The sequence below is a fragment of the Ursus arctos genome, unplaced genomic scaffold (genome assembly GCF_023065955.2).
Source record: "Ursus arctos isolate Adak ecotype North America unplaced genomic scaffold, UrsArc2.0 scaffold_13, whole genome shotgun sequence".
Lineage (NCBI taxonomy): Eukaryota > Metazoa > Chordata > Mammalia > Carnivora > Ursidae > Ursus > Ursus arctos.
In genome coordinates this window covers 3,807,114-3,829,676 of record NW_026622797.1, presented here as the reverse complement: position 1 = coordinate 3,829,676, position 22,563 = coordinate 3,807,114, and the positions used below count along the sequence as shown (strand labels likewise).

At 39.0% G+C, this 22,563-nt stretch overlaps 1 protein-coding gene across 2 annotated transcripts in view; it reads right to left on the bottom strand.

The window, feature by feature from the left end:
* PDE10A (phosphodiesterase 10A) overlaps positions 1-22,563 on the bottom strand; it is a 286,912-nt gene that overhangs the window by 46,598 nt on the left and 217,751 nt on the right. For both annotated transcript variants that reach the window (XM_026505185.4, XM_057310905.1), the window contains 6 exons: positions 22,041-22,092; positions 14,961-15,103; positions 12,403-12,495; positions 9,602-9,788; positions 3,206-3,348; positions 632-715 (listed from right to left, as the gene is read on the bottom strand). In XM_026505185.4, coding sequence (XP_026360970.2) covers positions 632-715; positions 3,206-3,348; positions 9,602-9,788; positions 12,403-12,495; positions 14,961-15,103; positions 22,041-22,092 — 702 coding nt within the window. The remainder of the gene's footprint in view (positions 1-631; positions 716-3,205; positions 3,349-9,601; positions 9,789-12,402; positions 12,496-14,960; positions 15,104-22,040; positions 22,093-22,563) is intronic.

Sequence of the window (22,563 nt, the reverse complement as noted above, 5' to 3'; positions counted from 1 at the left end):
CAACTAAGAGCCTCTACAAGCCACTTAATGATTCAATGAGTGAAAAAGGGAAAAAGAAAATTATTCCTTGCATTTTCAGTATGTGTGCTGAAGCTGTAAAAGGTTCAGCAGAAAGTCCCGAGAGGCCCCTAGGGCAGGCCACAGAAGGGAAGGCCCCACAGGGGAAGGGAGCTTCAGTGGAGCCACTAGTAGGAGGCCGTTTCCTTCACACCTGTCCTAACAGATACACAATGTAGGCTGAAAGCTGATGCTAAATTCAACGCATGTTTTCCAAAATGCACTTTCGGATGGTATGTAATTATGTGGAGCAGTAAGCCCTGCCTCTTTCTATTACACAGCCTAAGGTAATTTCCACCTGTGTTTTTGCCATCACCTGGTAGACACATGGTTGTTCGCCAAGGGACAGCCACCCTGGCAAAAAGCTCGGCAGGCTGGAAGGGAAATCCAAGAAGGCTATCAATCTGTCCAATAATCTCAGCCTTTTTTTATTTAAATATTTTGAAAAAATTATTTATATATGGCATATTTCCAGATAATTATCAAACAAGAAAGTGACAAGGCATTTAGGCAGGGGGAGGAAGAGGTCATCTCACTCAACAGCTTCAGAAGGAACTTTTTAGGTCATTCATACCAGGATGTCCCACAGGACCGATGGACCATGTACACAAAAATTCCAGGCCACATGTTTTCAAAAGGACCAATGTCAAAGTGGAATCTGAAATGAAAAGAACACAAGGTTGAATAGTAAATACAATTAGCACAAACATAAAAACAAAGTAATTAAACTTTTTGTTGATTAAGACACTAAAAAAACACTGGGAGTTCAGCCATCCCTTTCCCTGTCTTCTCAGTCACATCTTTGTTGTATTTAAATGTTTCCAGGAGGAAATTCCACACATTCCCTTAGGAACTTAGCCCAATATTTAAGCCATTGCTTAATTTTCTATTAAACAATCTGTAAAAAATGATGTTGCGGTTGTTATCAAAGCAATGAAAGGGTACAAAATAACTTTCTTATGAATACTACACGTTTTACACGACTCATAGAAGGGGTGGGGAGACAGAATCTTTTTAGAGTTGAAAATTATTCTATCTACTATTTAAGTCCAGAGGAAAAACTTCAAAAATACAATCATCCAAAGTTATTACCTATTCTTCATTTGCTAATTTAATTACTAACATTTAACCCAAATTAACACAATGGTAAAATATTAAAAGAAACCATGTTCCAGGGCGCCTGGGTGGCTCAGTCAGTGAAGTGTCTGCCTTCAACTCGGGTCATGATCCCAGGGTCCTGGGATCGAGCCCTGCACTGGGCCCGCTGCTTGGCACGGGAGCCTGCTTCTCCCTCCTCTCCCACTCCCCTTGCTTGTGTGCTCTCACACACTCTCTCTCTCTCCTCTCTGTCAAATAAATAATAAAATCTTAAGAAAGAAAGAAAGAAAGAAAGAAAGAAAGAAAGAAAGAAAGAAAGAAAGAAAGAAAGGGGAGAGAAACCATGTTTCTCTAGTCATACTTCAGAGACCAAATGTGTGAGCTTCCATACCAAGCAATTCTCCAACCCTCTGCAGACTCCAACAGATGCCCTAAGTTCAGTTTACTTCTGACACTACCTGCAGCCAGTGCAGACCACATAGGTTAAGGGCTCTGTCCCACGAGATGCTCCCCTGCCCCTCAATTTTAGATGCCAATAGCAAGTCCTGGCCACCCATGCTTCTGACCCTCGGCTATAAGTCAGAGGTTTCCACAAAGCCCACCTCTGCGTTTATGATGCACTGGAATAGCTCACAGAACTCCGGGCACACTTTACTTACTACTGCCAGTTTATTATTAGGGCTACAACTCAAGAGGCAAATGCAGGAGATGCAGAGGGCGAGCCGTGTGGGAAGAAGGGTGAAGGAGCTTTCATGCCTCTGTAGGGCAACCACCCTCCCAGCAGTGAATGTGCTCACCAACCTAAAAGCTCTCTGAACCCCTTGTTTAGGGTTTTTGGAGGTTCCACTGCATAGGAACAGTTGATTAAATCACTGGTCACTGGTGATTAACTCAACCCCCAGTCCCTGTCCCCTCCCAGGAGGTCTGAGGGTGGCTGAAAATTACAACCCCTAAACCACACGGTTGGTTCCTTGGGCAACCAGCCCCCATCCTCCTACAGTCCTTCAATAGCATAACTCAAGTGTGGTTGAAAGAGGTTTGTGATGAATGAGAAAAGACACCTCCATCGCTCCAATCACTCAGGAAATTCAAGGGTTTTAGGAGCTGTGAGCCAGAAACTAGTTACAAAGACCAAATATTTATATTTCTTATTATATGACGATATGTACTATATATAAACAATCTGAAGATAAACTGAAGCAAATAAAAAAAGTCTTAAGCGTTTATTTGAGCAAAAATCCATTCGAATAGGGCAGTAACAAAGCATTAGTGTTTAGGAGCTCTGCTGAAGGAGAGAGCCTTGCACAGAGAGGGGGCAAGGGCACGGATGGGCAATCACTGACCGACTGAGGCTTCCAGGCCGGCCGGCTGTCTGTGCCCGCCCGGCTCTAGTGCTTCCGTGACATAACCTGGGGCATTCAGCCTCAGGTTTTGGTTTGCTCACGGGGACTGCTCCAGCATCAGAGTCGCCTCTGTCTGACCGCCTCCTTGGTTAATTAATACTTCCAATTATAAGGCAAATATCAGCTCTGGGTTATTCCTGCAGAGCTGTAGTATGGAGTTAAATAGCGTTGGCTCGAACTTATAATGAACACGCAACCATCACAGGTCCCACCACCAGGAACTCACATATACGAGCACGGGATTTGAAAACAAAGTATGAAAGCTGCGCTCATTATTACTAAATTCTAAAATTCAGTCTGTAAATTTAAGATTACATGGAAATGAAATCTTTCAGATCTCGGATATTCAACGCCACTTTCAGCTTTAAATGCCATATCCATGGTGTAAAGTACACAGACTAACGAGGAAAGCTAACATTTAACTCATTTCAAAATGGTGTTGAGATTTTTTTTCTGATGATAGAGAGATGTGGCCTTCCCGTCCACGATCTCTCAGGAGATGTGGCGTCACCCGGGAAGGGACAATGGCAACAATGGAACCACACATGTGATATGGTGCTTGCAATTCTACTTCTGTACCCATGTCACTTAGGCTCAATCAAATGAAAGATCTGTTCCTGGAGAGATAGACAGGACAAGATCCTCACAATTCGATTTCCTTGCAGAGGCGCACGGGGAGGTTGAAGTGCATGAGGCCCTGCCACTCCTCCGCCGTACAAATGCTATGGTAGGACAGCTTCTCCATCGTCACCCGGTAAATGCACTCAGAATGACGGATTCTGTGATACATCTGGAAGGCAAATCCAAAAAACAAAACGTAAAATGAAATGAGTGTTTAAAGTAGTTAGGTCACTAAGAATCAGAACTAGAACTGAAAGCACTGCTTGGACCCATTAACTACTAGTACTATGATTTCCATATACGCAGAGGATGTTCACACATGTGCCTTTGAAGACACAAAATATGTAAGTTAAAAAAAATTGTATCTCCATTAAAAAAGACTTATTGACTTCTGCACCCAGACTCTGTCTCTGGATCATGAGATTCCTTGGTATTTATCCACTAGTCCCTTCTTCTTAGACTCGCAACCTCCAGAACCGTGAGAAATCGGTGTCTGCTGTTTCTAGGCCACGCGGTCTGTGGCACCCTGTTCCCACAGCCCAAACACATGGAGAGAGACTCCATCAGTCAGGAGTTAAGTTTTTTTCTATGTCTCCTTTTAAAAATATTTATCTTAATTCTTGGTGATGTCAGAGTCCTTTAGTCCACAGAGTCTCAGCAATGCTTGACCATGAAGTCCTTTATCAGTAAAAGAACTTTTGAGGCATGCCCGATAAATGTACAGTCCTTTAGCAATTACATGCACATGCACTGTGCGGATATGCTGCTTATATTAAAATAGAAACAGAAAAAGATAAAAATACGAAGTACTTTTAATATTTTCTTACTGAGCAAGATTCTTTATTCTTATTAGACAATTACCTATTTTATAACGAAAGCGCTAATTAAATGTATGTTATCAGCTGTCAGGTTTTTTCTTTAATAATTTGTGGGATGGTGATGTTAAGGTCTGGGTTCAGTTTGATTTATTTCAAGACTTAGAGATTCTCAGTTACACTATTTGAGAAAAGATACGACAAAAACTATGTGGATCCAAACGGAATAAAGGACTGGCTATTCTTAAACATCACGCTTATAGTTTTGTTCCCTAGCCACTAATGTTTTTGGCTTAAATTCACATAACTTTCCATTTCCCCTGATGCCAATCAGTTAATCCTGCAAATGAATTAGCTGCATCTTTATATATTATCCACCAGGTTCAAAACCAATGAAACTTAATGAAACTCTTCATGAGGAAGATTTTAGTAAGTTAAAAGCTGTTCCACAGAGTCAAGTCATAACAAAGATTCCTTTTTAAAGGAAGAAAGAGGTAAAAGGGAATAAAGAACAGATTTTAAAGCAAAGACTATTACCAGGGATAAAGAAGGATTATTTCAAATGATAAAGGGATGCATATGTCAAGGGGACATAATGTTCCTAAACATCAGTTGGTTTTCAACAGGTGTGCAGAGGCAAGATGGTGGAGAAAGGATAGCAAATGTAACAAACAGTGTTGGACCAACTGGATACTCACATGCAAATAAACAAACGCATGATGACCCTTACCTTGAACCATATGCAAAAATTTACTCACAATGGATCACAGACCTACATGTAAAACCTAAACTTCTAGAAGAAAACACAGGAGAAAATCTTCGTAACCTCAGGTTAGGCAAACATATATTTGATACAATGCTAACAGCATGATCATAAGAAGAAAAAAACTAATAAACTGGACTTCTTCAAGATTAATAACTGCTCTTAGAAAGAAACCATTAAGAAAATGACAAGACAAGACAAACACTGGGAGCAAATATTTGCAAATAACTTCTCTGATAAATGTCTCATATCTAGAATACACGAAGAACTATCAAAACTCAGTAAGAAAACAAACAATTGCAAACAAAAATGAGCAATTTGAGAAGACACTTTACCAAAGAAGACACAGAGACGGCAAACGCAGGGGAACTGGAACACACATAGGGATGCTGGGAATGTACAGGGTTCAGTCACTTTGCAAAACAGTTTGGCAGTTTTCTAAACATCCCCCTAGCACCTGACCCAGCCACTCCATGTCTAGTTATTTACTCTATGGAAATGAAAGCATACACCATACAAAGACTTGTGCACAGATGCTCACTGCAGCTTTATTTGTAATAGCCAAAACCTAGAAACAGCTCAAATGCCCAACAACAGGTGACTAAATAGTTTATAGTATATCCGTTCAAGGGAATATACAATAATAAAAGGGAATGAACTATTTACCCATGCGATGCTAGGGATGAATCTCAAAATAACTGCGCTGAGTGAAAGAACCCAGACGAAAAGGAATACAGATTTTATGATTCCATTTATATAAGATTATTCTAGAAAATGCAAAGTAATTTATTATGGTGATGCAAAGCAGATCAGTGGTTCCCTCAGACTGGGGGGTAAAGATGAGGAGGGTCAGGAGGGAGGTATCTGAGGGGCACCCTGGAACCCGTGACACAGGGGATGCATCGTGTCTCGATGGCAGTGATGGTTTCCTGGGCTGTGTGTACATGCACTTGTCCAACTGTAGACTCTAGACACACGTCGTGTACCATGTATTTCTAAACCTCAGGAAAGCTGCTTAGACATGTTCTGCTCCCAGTCTCTTAAAGGCCTGTGATAATGTGTATATGGGAATCACATGACAACGTGACAGCGACAAGGAGAATACTTGCAGACATCTGTTTTCCACGTGCTCTCTTCACAGGACGAGTTTATTTGGAAAAGCAGCTGTTTTCTTATTCAGTGTGAATGTCACTTGTGATTCCAAAATCAGATTAAATACTGTTTATTTGAATATATCTTCCAAATAATGAAATATTGACTGTACTTTGTCATCAGAAAAGACTGGCACACTTGGAACATTTACCTTTTTTGTGAAAGATGAAATGTGTAACAATGTATGAATTCAACAACTATTCCGAGTACTTTGCCACAAGCAGCAAATGCGTGGGCAGCACAATGTAAACAGAAACCCATTTCAAAGCTACCTTCGTAACTGTGAATTGTGTGGGCCAACTGGTACACAATCCCTCTTCTCATATGGTTGAAGAACACCTGGATCAGGTTAAAAATGTCAAGACGGAATTCCTGTTAACTTATTCATGACTTTTCAGGGGTGCTATTTTTCTTGTTTAAATTTGGGTTTCGTTTGGTACAAACATTTAATCTAGTTTGCATCCAGGTTCTGTGATGTGACACTCAGCAGGTTAGAAGAGTTTTGGACCCACGGAGCCAGCTCCTCTGAGCCAGACTGAGTTAACTCAAGAGTGTCTACACTGACAGTTATGCATTCTTCAAGGGACACATGGAGACCTAGATGGATTTTAAGAGGACCGATTTCTACCTCCTTAACTTTCACACATACTCGGACCTAAAAAATGACTTTTGTCCCCCTCCCATTTCAACATAAACCCTTCCTCAAATTGCTCTAGAACAAAAACCTCTTGAAACAAAGGGAAATATAAAATATGGTATCAATGAGGTTTAACAGTGGATTCTAAAGTTTTGATAAAATATTGAAGGTGATGAATCTAAATAAATCTTCAGCTGGCAGATCATTTAAAATAACTTTTGATGACAGACTTATCAATACTTTCTGGCATCTTAGCTCAGGTGGAGTTTGAATTAAGAGAAATTGTTATAATAAAATTCTTTCGGCTATTTACTCATTAATGAAAGCAATTTTTAGGGCTTCCTCAAAAATCACTCAATGAGTAGGAATAACATTGTTGCTGACAGTGGGAATCCAATTCCTCAATGTCAAAGAACAAAGTTCCAAGGATGGAAAGGAGATGGCCAGAAGGAGTTCAGTGGTGTGAGACAGGGGGTGTCAGTATATATCTCCAGGAGAGAGAGAAAAGAATGATGGCAGAGGCGTACAGACAAACTTTCTTCCAAAATAGTGAAAAAAAGAGGGAAAGCACTTCAGAGGAGAAACCTGGCAGACACCGCCTTAACCAAGTGATGAAGCTAACGTCACCAGTGAAAGGATGTGTGCCTGCTAACGGGACATGATGGGATACACCACTCTGCCATTTTCCTGTCAAAAATTATAACCTCAATATAATCATGTGGAAATACCAGACAAGTCGAAATTAAGAAGCATTCTACAAAACAACTGGTCTATACAGTTCAAAAATACTCAGGTCATGCAAGGCAAAGAGTAAGGAATGCTTCCAAATTAAAGGACACTAAAGAACTTCTCAGTTTAGCTAACAGTACCTGGTACCTGTTCGGGGCTGAATTATGTTCCCCACAATTCGTATGTTGAAACCTTAAAGCCCCAGCACCTCAGAATGTGACACATCTGCACACAGGGCCTTGAAGGAAGAGATTAAGGTAAAATGAGGTCACCAAGGTGGGCCCGCATTGAATATGACCAGTGTCCTTACAAGAAAAGGAGATTAGGATGCAGACAGGCACAGAGGGAAGACAATATGAAGACACAGGGAGCCGAAGGCCATCTACAGACCAAGGAGAGAGGCCTCAGAAGAAACCAAACCTACTGACATCTTGGACTTCGGGTTGCCAGAACTGTGGCAAAATAGCTTTCCGTTCTTCAAGCCACCCAGTCTGGGGTGCTGCTGATGGCAGTCCTCACACACTAATACAGTACCAATGTGAATTTCTGGACTCTTAAGTTATGCAGTGGAGAATAAGATGATGTACCTGTCTTGAGAAAGTACAAGGTGAAGTATTTAGGGGTTATGAGACATCTTGTCTAAAACCTACTCTCAAACGGATCAGAGAAATATGACATCTATGAATGAGACAGGGAGAGAGAAGAAAGAAAGAATATCAAAGTAAAAAGGGTAACATATCAATACTGGGGAGCATGGGGAAAGCTATAAGGGAATCTTCATATTACTTTTGCAACTTTGCTTTCTGTCCGAAGTTATTTCAAAACGGAGAGTGTAAAAAACTTACACTAAACTTAGTTTCATTCTAAAGTAGGTAAAACATACGCACGGGTATATTAACCATTTTTATTTTAAGCCACAGACATCTCATTAGGACATAATAATTTCCAATAATTTGTATTTATTTTTGATAATTACTCATCAAAATTTCCTAACATGGTTGCTTTGACCACATGTATCCTAATAATGACATATAATATACCACCACAAGCCAAAATTAGTTTTTAACACTTATACATGCTTTAGATTATCTTAATTAATAAAACACACTTAAGAATAAAATACATTAGATCAAACTTTTGTGGGGTAACAGAAATACACATTCCGAGAGAGAAAAGAGCCTGCTGCTGTGTTCTTAGATGGACTGTCCTCAAGGGCACTCAAGCTGCTTCAGTAGTTAGATTCCACTGGACACACTTAAAACTCGATGAAAATCAATATTCAGGATATATCTGAAGTTACGTTCTCTGCAACTTTTAAACTAAACAAATGTAAGCTGTCAATATTTTTATTTATGAGCGAGAAACACAGGTATGGAAAATGTTTGAAGGAGAAAGTATGTGACAGCTGCATGAAGTAACAAGAAAGGTGTGTATGTGAGGGCACGCCGTGACACGGCGGGGGGGGGGGGGTTCCTACGGAGCAGCACCAGCCCAGCTGTGCACCGTTACCCCCAGTCATCAGAGCATTATTTTTTGCCATTTTTCTTCTGATCCTCTCTCAGCTGTTTCCATTAGCTACGTGGTTGCTCCTACGTAATTGGAGGTTCTGTTTCCAAAAAGGCCGTTTTTCTACATTAGGAAGGTGTTAACTCCCATTTATGTTGGTTTAGCTTTAAAAAAAAGGTGAATAAAATTTTCCCTGAGTTCAGAATACCAGTAATATCACTACAGGATTACTAGAGTTTATAGAATACTAGATGTTTTACTCAACTCTCTGAAAGTGCGGCTTCATAAGACAGATGGAACTTCACGTATGAGGCGGTGACCAGGGCAGACGTGCCGCCAGTCCAGCGAGCGGACACCTAGAGCGCGTCCGACCCGCGTGCCGAGCGGCTGCCTGGCTCGGGCTCACCCGTGAGGCCGTCCTGGGCGGTGTTCACACAGGAGTCACTGCTCCCTTTGTACAAGGCTCTCAAACGCACTGATATGACAAACAATAAGGGTTTAGGTCACGTTTTCCTTACTCATTCCAGCAGACACCATGAGACACAAACCTTCTGTTCCAACATTTTACCTTTATATTAACCTCATTCTTCTTTTTAACAAATTCACACCTTGAAACAAATGCTAGTATATTAGAAGATATTTTTCCCCCAAGCATTTTAAGACATTTCCTAAAATACGTACCACCAGGAATCACTATTTCTGGTGTATGAGGAAAAAATGAAAACAAACAAACAAAACCCACCCTTTCAACTACTTTATTTAAAAAGTTTCAAAGCTGATACTGAGTATTAAAAAAGATATTTAAAAAAGCATCACTTACATTGGCACAGTGTAAGGCGAGAGCACAAAAGACGGCGAACATTTTGAAGTTGTTTTCGTCCGTTTTCGAGAAGGCACTGCCGCTTATTTTGTTAACCATCTGCACCACCCCGATCACGCTGCCTCGGCTCACGATGGGCATGCACAGGATATTCCGGGTGGTGTAGCCCGTGTACAAGTCCACCTCTCTGTGGCCACGTGCAGGACACACAGCAACACACACACACACACACACACACACACACACACACACAAGAAAATAAACGATACATTCTACCAGAAATCTCAACTTAGTTTTGGCATTTACATGCTTCTATTACCAATAACTGTAAGGGAACTGTTGAGCTTCTAAATTCAAGGACAATGTGACATTTGAAAGTGTTTCATCAAAATTTCTTCAAAAATATTCTAACTAATTTGTTCTTTTATTTGCAAGAGTTTTTCAGAACAGTCTCTTGGAGGCTTTCAGCTTCTCATTCGGGTTTTATGTATCCACAGCATTATTAAGTAAACACAAACTGGATGCAGAGGAAAAATATAATAAATTTGATAAAGTAACATGTTCCTTTGAACTTGGTCATATGTTATGAGAGATGTAACTTGTTACTAAACACATTTAACAGGAGTTGTCACTTTGGGAATTTAGAGCAGGGGTCAGCACAGGACAGCCTCTGGGCCAAACCAGCCCTCTCCTGTTTTGTAAACAGTTTTAACGGAATACAAGGGCACCATGCTTGAATTGACTGTCGCCACCCTACAACACAGCGAGGACTTGTGACAGAGACGTTATGGCCCCAAATACTTACTATCTGATCCTTAATAGAAAATCGTGCTGACTCCTGATTTAGAGAAAATATTTTTTGCAAATAGGACTCAGTTCCATAGCCACAGCTATGTACCTAAAGGCAGCTGGTGAGACGGTGGTCATTTCTGCCTGGTCTTGAAGTGTTTTGAGACCATCCATCCTGTAGCAGGTATCAGCGGTTCAGCCCTTTCCACTGTAGAGTGGATTCTGGGGTATGCACAGACCACATTTTATTTATCCACTCACCAGTTAATAGATATTATTGTTTTGTTAATAGCCAGTTTTTGGCAACTGTCAATAATGCTGTTTTGAAGATCTGCATACAGATTTTTGTGTGGACAGATGTTGTTTTTCTTGATACCAGGAGTGGGGCTGACTGAGTACAGTAAGTATATGCTTAGCTTTACAAGAAATTGGGCAACCCTGTTTTCCAAAGTGGTTGTACCATTACACACTTCCATCAGCGAAGTGTGTGAGTCCAAGTTTCTCCACATCCTTGCCAACACTTGCTAATGCCACTTTTTGTTTTTTTTAAATTTATTTATCTGTTTGGGGAGTGGGGAGCGGCAGAGGGAGAGGGAGTGGGAGAGAATCCCAAGCAGACTTCATACTCAATGAGAAGCCTGACGTGGGGCTCGATCCTACGACCCTGAGCCACCCAGGAGCCCTGCTAATGCCACTTTTTAAAAACTGTATCCATTCAAATTATTGTGTAGTGAGATCTCATTGTCAACTTTCTGTCTCCCCCCACATCAAACATCTGTTTGTGTGTTTAATGGCCATTCATGTATCTTCTTCTGTGAAATGTCTGCTAAAATGTTGGGTCCTATTTATTAAATTAGGTTATCTCATTATGTTAGGAGAGTTGTTTACATCTTCTGGATCCAAGTATTTTGTCAGACACATGTTTTGCAAATACTTTCTCACAATCTGTTGCTTGCCTTTTCATGTTCTTAAAAGTTGACCCATAAAATTTTTACATTAGAGTTTTAAATGATATATAATAGTTTCAATATTTAAGCACTAAAATAACAAGTTTGTTTTTTGGGAAAAGAAACCTGAGACTTTCTGCATACTCTTAATTTACTGATAAGGTGTATCACTGGGATATGTGTTTACATACAAGTTGCACATATTTGACACTAATCAAATTTCTGAAAAAACTTCTTATTGTTTATGCTATTTAACTGCGTCTTAAAGTAAACCAAATGTTTGAATTAATGGAACAGTACTGTCACAATATCTGAACTACTACTCCCTACCAGTTACAGCATCAGTCTTGAGACTTCCAATTTCTAGAGATTTATTAAGATCAGATTATATAATTCAGTTCCTAGTTCTCCAAAGAAACTCAAAACAAAACAAAAAATCTTTATAAGCCATCTAATATGCAACTTTAACAATATCCAGTAAAAGCAGCAACTTCATGTCAGATAAAGTTGCCAGATCTCTTATGAGTATTTTCTCTAATCTTATCAAAACAAAACAAAAACAAACAAAACAAAAAGCACCCTAGGCATTATTGTACCATTTTAAAGATGAGGAGACAGCAGCTCAGTGAGACTAAGTAACTCACTCCAGGTCACTCTAGGCTAACAAATGACAGAACTGGAATTCACAAGTAGGTACTTTCATCAGGAGGTGTTACTGCTTGGTGGGGTAAGTCTGATGGAGAACGTGCCCAGGACAGAATGATTAACAATATAACCAAAACAAAAGCAGCCTTGCAAACTTAAACTCTTCCTGTATAGATGTTTTTATAACATTTAATGTCTTATAGCTGGATACCATTAATGGTTTAGAGCCTATCATTTTAGAAATAGCTAGAAACACCGAGTACTGATAATAGATTTGGTTCAAGGACAGTGTAAGCGAGCGCCCAGGAGGAAGGTGCTAACGGACCTGGCACGTGCGCAGCTGGGGCTCCAGCACAGAGCCTGCAGCCAGACGGGACATGACGTCAGTCTCTACTGATGGGGGCACAAACGATTTCTTACCTGTTAAAGCGTGGGTCTGCATAGGCATCTGGAATGTTCAGGACTTCCCCTGTTCTTGCTACCTGACCGGCGATTCCTTTCTCAATTGAAAATCTGCAGATATAAAAGACAGGGACATGCTGATTAAAATACAGATGTTGTAAAATTACTTGAAACATTTCATTACAACTAAATATTAAAGAAAAACTTTGTTTTGTTTTAAATACTTGAATATTATTCGAAATCCTCTTATTACTATATAACATGTAAAGGTAAAACAGAGAAACACTGCACGGTAATCACTGGAGAAGCTTGTTTTAAGATATAATCCACAATACATTAAGTTATACTGGATCACAAACTGAAGTTGAGAAATTAACTAGCACTCTCCTCTACTGACTAATGATAATCCTTTGTATTTGCAAAGTACCTTATAATTTACAATATGCTTCAACATAAATTTTTATTATTTATTTTTATATTTTTATTATTTATTTATTTCTCCACGCCCAACATGGGGCTTGAACTCATGACCCTGAGATCAAGAGTCCCATGCTCTAACGACTAAGCCAGACAGGTGCCTCTCAACATAAATTTTCTTAATTAACTCTCATTGTGGTGGGAACAGAAGCCCATACGGGTTCAGTAACCTGCCAACATTCCTAAAAAGTTAGTGGCACAATAAAAACAAGGATGCAGGTCTACACTAGTATATTTTCCACCACACATATAACCAAACTTACAGGTTATGTCTGATCTGAGATACTAGGCAGGACTGGGACTTTAAGTCTTTGGCAACACAAGGACTATATAAAAATAACACAATTTACAACTTCTAGTATCTTTGCCTTCTCTAATTCATTAAATTTAGAAACAGTCAAAATATGAGCATTATTTGATTATACTTAATTATGCTTTGATATCTGATATCAGCACTTTCTTTTATAAATATATTCTCATTTTGTAAATAGTTTTCTCATTACAACATCATCATAGTACACGCACTCATTACAAAATTAGTTAAGAAAGAGGTCTACAGTCCACAATATCTACAGTTTTCAATAGCTTGAAAATGATTTCCAAAATATTACATTTTCAACATTATAGGAAATAACTATTATTGAAATAAAGCTCAACTTTAAAGAAAAAAAACCAAAAGATGGTTGACACAAAAAGAATTAACTTTCCTAAAACGCCAGAAAGTGAACCCAACATTGCATAAAAAGCAAGCTTGTTTCGTCCTGTTTTTCTTGCGCTTTGAACAACATGAAGAGAACAAATTAGACTGCTGTAAGCAAGGAGTAACAGAAAGCATTTCAGGGTTTATGCTTGATCTTCTTGGTCTGCTACCTCCAGTCAAGAGATAATGAAGAGGCAGGCCCTTACAGAAGCGGCTGACTTCAACTGGACAATTGTGAGAGCTGCAGTCAACCATGACCCCCTCACTGTTTCTCCCACACTTGTCAACACAAACTTCAAGTTACTGTCTCCAAACGAGATCAATACCAGCACTGGTAAGGAACACCTGAACCTTCAGCAAGAGAAATTACTTTACCTAATGACTATATCCAGACTGATTTACTGAGGTCTAAAAAACAAACGAACCAAAAATAAAACAAGTAAAAAAAAAGAAAAGTAAGTAGTGCCTCTAATTCAGAGATCTGTGAGTGTGAAACACAGGATCCGTCACCCTAGGGCCACAGAATGGGGAGTCCTCCGTGGCAGGCAGGGGTGAGGCTAGGCTCAGGGACTCACTCCTGTTTCTTGGACGCCTGCTTAGCTCTCTTATGTGACAGGCCAATGAACAGCAATTCGTAATTAATAAGGAATAGTGTTTTACTACAATGTTGTAACTACCGAAGGAAAAATAGTTAAACAAGATACGTAAGCAAAATGGATGCAAATGTCTAAAAACAAGGTCAATTTCTGAATGTTAAGCTTGCTTCTCAGTGAGAGTGCTCCTTGTAGATGTTCAGATTGTGATATGGTTGAACAAGCAAGCCTCTACCAGTCAAACTCCACTCTGTTCATTAAGTGACAGAAGCTGCCATTTAAAGAACAAAGATGGCTTTAGTTTCTAGATGCAACAAAAGTGTGCTGTGTGACTGACTAAACCAACTTGTCACTTATAGAATAATGTGTTTAAGTTATTAAATATACCAGGTCAATTTCCACTATGGTCTGGACTTTGAGACAGCCCCGTAGTATGGGAAGGGGTAGGGGCAATAGTTTTTAAGTATACCCTGCTCCAAGACATAAGGAAAACCTGCAGACTCCAGGTGGGATGCACCTTTACCTACCTGGGAGCACTAGTAAGTTTTTCCAACATGATTTCCAAAAGGACCGCCTCCGGAAGACGGCATTTCCAGGAGTGACGCTAAAGCTTCCTAGGCGCGGTTTCGCTGGCACTGCAATGTCATTCCCAGAAGTACTACCTTCAGGAGGCGGGTCCTGGTGGGAATGATATCACAGTATGACAAGTACTGTCAGCACACCTGTGAATAGGCACAGAAAAGTGGGTAATAGGACACCTGCACAGAGGCAGTCACAGCGTATGGACGTTCTACTTCCAGCTGTACCTTATTTCTTTGGTCTTCTTGAAGATAGGTTTTCCTTCCTTTTCCTCTCCAATATCAAAAAGGTCTGAATATAACTCCTTATTCTTATGGTCTACCTGGAAAAGTGCACAACGATCGGCATTCACCAGATTTTTTGCATATATCTAAAGACAAACAATAAAACAAGAGTAATAAGCCAATGAGAAATTCAGAGTTTAAAGGCAAACTTTATCAGAAATAAATATACATTTCAGCTGCTCTATATCTAACCGCATGGAAAATTAGCACTATAACTCAATAAATATAGGTATACGAATACAAAACTCTTTATGTCCCTGTTAATGTGCTGACACTTGGCAGACCCAACACGAACACACGAACAGCTGCTCTGCACCCAGGCCATGGGGCTGGGTGCTGAAATACTAGAGAACTTTCATATGGGCTGGAAAGCAGCTGCTGCCTCACTCCCTCAGAGCCCTGTATCACCCTGGCCCCTCTTCCAGAACCTCTAGGGCTTTGCCCTCATGCCGCGTGCCAGCCTCTGTCAGCTCTAAGGCCAGTGTCCATTCTGACTGGCTGGCCTTTGTGATATGGCAGTCGTGAAAAAAAAATGAAATACAACTTCTAATGAGGTTCATAGTCACATTTGTTGCGTTTTACTTGCTGCACTACTAATAATGTGTAACAATTATTAAGTGTTTACTAGGAGACGACACTCTCACACCCTTTAGGTGTCTTCCTTCACTTAATCCCCACAGTCACAATATTAAGTCAGGGAATATTGTTACCTGCACTTTACATGTCAGGATAATTGAGGCAGAGAGGTAACTGGACTTGTCCACTACCATCTACTACGGCTAGTAGATGGCAGACTGGGTATTTGAACCTACGCTAGCTGTTCTCATGGCCTGTGCTCTTACGACAAACAGGCTTTTCCATTTCTAATCGGAAAACTGTGTATTCATTTTGTCATTCACTTGTTCATCAACTTCCTTCCACAATTATTTCTTTAATGCCTAAAACATCCCATTGTCCCTTGTGGGTTGAGACCACAGTTACGATGCAATTAGCATATTTACCTCAACTGAGAATTCTTGCAACCGCAACGCTCCAGATTTTAGACATGAAATTATTCGTCAGAGTAAAAGAGTTGATTCTCAGAGAAAAACACAAATCTATGTGATTTCTCAGAGGAATCACAGTCTATGCAAGAGGGACATGGGCCACCTTGTGGCCAGAGGAAAATATAAAATCTCATGAAAAACTACTTTACTACTTCCCAGCACGCGTTAGGTGCCCTGGCTCATCCTCACAGTACATACTGGTCTTTCTAAACTGTACTCGCTCACTCAAGAAATACTGGCTATGCCGGAGACTGAGTATATTGGGTATTATCAGTATAAGAACTTAGATTTTGTCTCTTTCCATTATCCTGTGAGTTCTGTGACAGCAGTAACTGCTTCTTTTTCCCCCCACAGTATTCCAAAAACCCAGCACAACGCCTAGAGTACAAGTCAGCTAACTAAAGTCCATCTGCCAAATCTAGTCCATTGTCTGTTTTTATAAATAAAGTTTTATTGGGAAAGAACTATGTTCATTCCTTTACGTCTTGTTTGAGGCTGCTACAACAGCAGAGTTGAGTGATGCAATAGAGTATGGCTCATGAAACATAAAACTTTACTATCTGACCCTTAACAAAAAATGTTTGCCAACCCTTAGTTTAGAACATGTAAGATCTCCATAACCTAAGAACCCTCAATAAATATTTGAGGAAGGATGAATGACGTCAAGTTAGGGAGACAGTAATGGGACTACGCTGTTGGCCAACAGAAGAATCACCCATCTATTCTGCAAACTCATGGGATCTTGAATTATTAAATAACAATAATGATCCTACGCTATTAGAGATTATAGCATGAAAAGAGGAATTTGCATCCCTAGTACCTAGGTCATGTTAATTGTCTAATACTTTGGCACATATTTATGTTAATATTTATAAAGATCTGAATGCAATGGACAATTTTCTAGAAAAAGGAAATGAATCGAGAAGGAGTTGGAAAATCTGAATAGAACAGAATCATAAAGACAACTGTACAACTGTCAGAGAGTTGAGTTGCCCACAGTTGAGAACTGATGTCATAAATAATGATAAAAAGCTGAAAGCTTTTCCTCTAAGATCAGGAATAAGACAAGGATACCCACTCTCACCACTTCTGTTCAACACAGTATTGGAAGTTCTAGCCAGAGCAGTGAGGCAAGAAAAAGAAATAAAAGGCATCCAAATTTGATAAAAAGAAGTAAAACTAACATGATTTTACATATAGAAAACCTTAAAAACTCCACCAAAAAAACTGTTCAAATTAATGAACAAATTCAGTACAAAGTTGCAGGGTACAAAATGAAATACAAAAACCTGTTACATTTCTTCCTTCTTAAAAAAGATTTTATTTATTTATTTTGGGGGGGGATGGGCAAAGGGAGAGGATCTTTAAGCAGACCCCCTGCTGAGTGTGGAGCCCAAGGCTTCCGGGCTTGATCTCACGACCACCCATGAGATCATGCCCTGAGCTGAAACCAAAAGTAGGATGCTCAAGCTGACTGAGCCACCCAGGCGCTCCCTGCTGCATTTCTATACACCAACAGCGAACTATCAGAAAGAGAAATTAAGAAAACAATCCCATTACAATTGTATCAAAAGAATAAAATACCTAGGAATAAATTTAATCAAGGAAGTGAAAGACCTGCACACTGAAAATTTTAAGACACTGATAAAAAAAATGGAAGACACAAATAAATGGAAAGACTCCATGCCCATGGATCAGAAGAATTAATATTGTTAAATGTCCTTATTACCCAAAGCAATCTACAGATTTGATGCAATCTCTATCAAAATCCCAATGGAATTTTTCACAGAACTAGAATAAAGAATCCTAAAATTAGTATGTAACCACAAAATACCTCAAACAGGCAAAGCGATTTTGAGAAAGAACAAAGGTAGAAGTATCATGTCCCCTGATTTCAAACTATATTACAAAGCTATAGAAATCAAAACAGAATGTTTTGGGATAAAAACAGAAATGCGAAATGTAGATCGCCTGAACAGAACAGAGGGTCAGCACATATATGGTCAATTGCTTTATGACAAAGGAGGCAAGAATATAAACGGAGAAAGGACAGTCTCTTCAAACAATGGTGCCAGGAAAACTAGACAGCCACAATGGAAAAGAATGAAACTGGACTAGTATTTTATAACATACAAAAAATTAACTCAAGATGGATTAAAGACTTGAATGGAAGACCTGAAGCCATAAAACTCCAAGAACAAAACATAAGCAGTAAGCTCTTTGACACTGGTCTTGGCAATGTTTTTGTTGGTTTGTTTTTGTTTTTGGATCTGATTCCAAAAGCAACGGCAACAAAAGCAAAAATAAGTGGGACTACTCAAACTAGAAAAGCTTCTGCACAGCAAAGGAAACCGTCAACAAAATGAGGAGGTAACCTACCGAATGAGAGAAAATATTTACAAATCATATATCCAGTAAGGGGCTAATATCCAAAATATATTAAAAAATGCACACAACTCAGTAGCAAAAAATAAACAATCCAATTAATAAATGGGCAGAGGATCTCTGAACATTTTTCCAAAGACTTGCAGATGGCCAACAGGTACATGGAAAGATGCTCAGCATCACTCATGATCAGGGAAATGCAAATGCAAACCACAATGAGGTACCACCTAGAACCTGTTACAAGGACCAGTATCAAAAAGATAAGAAATACCAAGTGCAGGAAAGGATGTGGAAAAATGGGAATTCTTGTGCACTGTCGGTGGGAATGTAAATTAGCGTAGCTACTATGGAAAACAGTACAGAGGTACATTAAAAACAGACCTACCATATGACCCAGGAATTCCACTTTCAGGTATTTATCCTAAGAAAACGAAAACCCTAACTCGAAAAGATACCCCTGCACCGCCACGTTCTTTGCAGCATTATTCACAATAGTCAACCTAAGTGTCCACCAGTGGATGAATGGATACTACTCAGCCATAGAAAAGAATGAAATCTTGCCTTTTGTGACAACACAGATGGATCTGAAGGCTATCATGCTAAGTAAAATAAGTCAGACAGAGAAAGACAAATACTATTTGGTCTCACTCACATCTGGCACCTAAAAGACAAACAAACAAAACAAAACACAGTTCACGGATAGAGAACAGAGTGGTGGTTGCCAGCGGGGAGGGGGATGTGGACAAAATGGATGATGAGTGTGGAAGAGGGTGGAAGATACAGACTTCTGGCTGTGCAAAGAACAGGTCGCGCAGGTGTGGTGTGCAGCATGATGACGACACGCAGTGGTATTGCAGCACCTATTTGAAGGATGCTGGCAGAGTAGATCTTGGAAGTTCTTACCACAAGACAAGAAATTTGGGGGAGTAACACTTTATGGTGACTAGACTTATTATGGTGATCATTTTGCCACATACACAAGTGTCGAATCGTTATGTTGTACACTTGAAGCTAATACAATACTGTTTGTCAATTACACCTCAATTAAAAAAAACACAATTAGGTAAGAAAAAGATGAGTATACATATTTGATAAGACAACATTTTACTGTTCAGTGAAAATGTTATTATGTCGAAAAATCAACTGAAGAACAATTACAGGTAGTAATAAAGGCTTCTGTTTGAAGATCTGTGATTCTGAACATATGTTTACATTTTCATTCTCTCCAAATATTAGGGTTTCAGTTTGAAACAGTGCTCTTACATGCACAAAAAGAAGTAGAGAAATCCTAGACACATTTTGGGAGTATTTATGAACTCCAAGCATCTGAAGGTCATTCTAAAAGCCACCCACCTCTCCCATATAGGCACGCACATGCATACATACGCCCGTGTGCGCACAGATGTACACACAGAGGTTAACTTGTAAGTGGAAAACAATTTTGGATAACAAGAATGGATTTAAAGTTCAGTGAAAACAAGAACACTGTTGGATGGGAGCAGTGAGAGTAACAAATTTTCCTCAGTGTGTACACTTCTTCTCTCTAATTGTTAAGTATGTCTGTTGTAGGTCCCCAGCAGGTACTATTTAACTTTTCCTTCTATTCCTAATTTGCTGTGAGTTTGCATCTACTGGGTGTTGAGCATTATTAAATTTTTGTATGCCATTATTAAAATGATGTACTTTTTCTTCCTTTACTTAATTAGAATAAGGAATTGTATTACTTTATTACTTACTGTTGAACCATTCTTGCATTCCTGGGGTGAATGCTGTTTAGCTTTACTCCTGGATTTGTTGTTATTACATACTTCTGACTTTTGCATCGCTATTTTGCTCAATGGCTTTCCTTTTTTCTATCCTTTGATATACTGGCATTAGGTTGAAAAGCCAGATGGTAGCCAGCGTTGGTGAGAACGTGGGGAAACCAGAACCTATGTGCAGTGCTGATGGGAATGTAACATGGTACAACTGCACAGAAGACAGTCTGGCAGTTCCTCAAAAAGTGAAACACACACTTTCCATACGACCCAGCAATTCCACTCTTAAGTATATACCCAAAACAATTGAAAACAGGTATTCAAATAAAAAAAAATGTATATACATATTCAAAGCAGCACTTTTCACATTAGCCAAAATGTGGAAACAATCCAAATGTTTATCAGCCGACGAAAGGATAAAAAATGTAGTACGTCTGCCCACACAACGGAAGATCACTCAGCCATGAAAAGGCACGAAGTTTTCGTACTTGCTACAGCCTGGGTGGACTTTGAAAACAGTATGCTAAGTGAGAAAAGCCAGGCACAAAAGGCCACACATTACACGATCTCTTTTATGCGAGATGTCTAGAATAGGTAAATCCATAGAATAAGAAGGCAGATTAGTGGTTGCTTAGGACTGGGAGGGGGTGGAGGGAGGGAGGAGGATGGGGGCATAAGTAGGTGAAGCTAAAATGATATGGAGTGTCATTTTAAGGTAATGAAAATGTTCCTAATTGACTGATGATGGTTGCACATATCTTTGAATATACTAAAAACTACTGAATTGAACACTTTAAATGGATGAACAGTGTGGCATGATTATCAATAAAACTGTTTTTTAAAAAGATAATACTAGTAATACAAGTCAATGAGTGTTTTTGATATTCCCAGTCAAGCTATGTCAATCCATATATTTATATTTTTATAGTTTTCTTTATATTTTTCACTTCTTTACAAACTCCTTAAATTTTATCATTACCCAAATTATTTTTTACTATGCAATTAAGTACTCTTTTTTCATCCAAATAAAACCATCAATATAACTAATTATGTAAGGATTGGGTTGAAAGAAATAACCCCTAATGTTACTAATTCCCTTCATAAACTTTCTGTCTCTACAAGATACTGAGCATATCACACTCCATACTCACCTGCCATGATATCAAAGAGAAACCTATCAGTGTGTATCATGAAGCCTGGAAATAAGCCTATAAGCCTAATAACTTACTACACAGGAAAAGACCAGGAAAATGGGAAGGAGAAAGAACCCCTATCAAAATACAGAACAGAGCAAGAATGGTACCAAGCAAGCCTGACTACCGGTGCTGTGCACATACGGGTCACTCTGGCCGGAAGCCACTTCTCTAAAGGAGTCTCTCCAGAGGCCTAAAGCAGCAACACAAGAAAATACGGATAAATCTCTACTTCCTATGGCTTTCAGCTCCAAGTGTATTAGTCTTCCAAACAGAGAGGAATAATTAAGATTAAAACTAAATAGAATGGACCTTAAGATCAGGAAGAGTCAGTTGGGAATTCCTAATGTAGTTTATGCAAAAGGTATTTTGGAGAGTATAAAAAGGAACTAAATGTTTTTTCAAAGTATAGCTCCCCACTAAATAATGAAAAACTCAGATTTTCCCAAAAGTTATTCAAAATGCCTCCAAAATTAATCAAAAGTGACAAATAAATCAAAGCAATACCTCCACTAAGCACCATCTTTTCATGGTATTTAAAACAGCTTATTATACACCTAATACGTGAAAATATCCCACCACGCACTAGGACCTGAGTGTAAGGGTTAAATACAATCGTTTCCAAAATAAAAAGCAACCTACCATTATGTGTTCAAGTAGAGAGTCTATTGCAACTATGTTATCGAAATATGTCCTGAAAAAAGGAACATAAAACTGGTAATTAATCTAAATAACAACATAGAACATATTAAACTGAATACATTTCCCATTTTTGTGAACATTTAAGCAAAAAACGTAAAGATACATGTTGATTTCTGTCCTTTTGTGAAAGCAACTAATAACATTACTTTAGAGAGATAAATGAAACCTTATCATTAACTTTGGAATGAAGTCTCTAATTTCAGAGGATGAATTAAGTAATTATTTTATAGCTAAGTACCTATTTTGAGAGAAAGTTTGTAGCATCTACCTAAAACCAAGAAGGGATAAAATTGAGCTCACCATGTTTAGTATTTTCATGAATATCTGAAATAAAAATATTTACATTTGCTAAATCTCATTAATATAGATAACATGTAAATTATCGGTGAAAAACTGGAAAGTTAAAATGTTAGTTTAACTGTACTGAGAAAGCAATGTAATTCATTTGAGAAGAAATATCAGA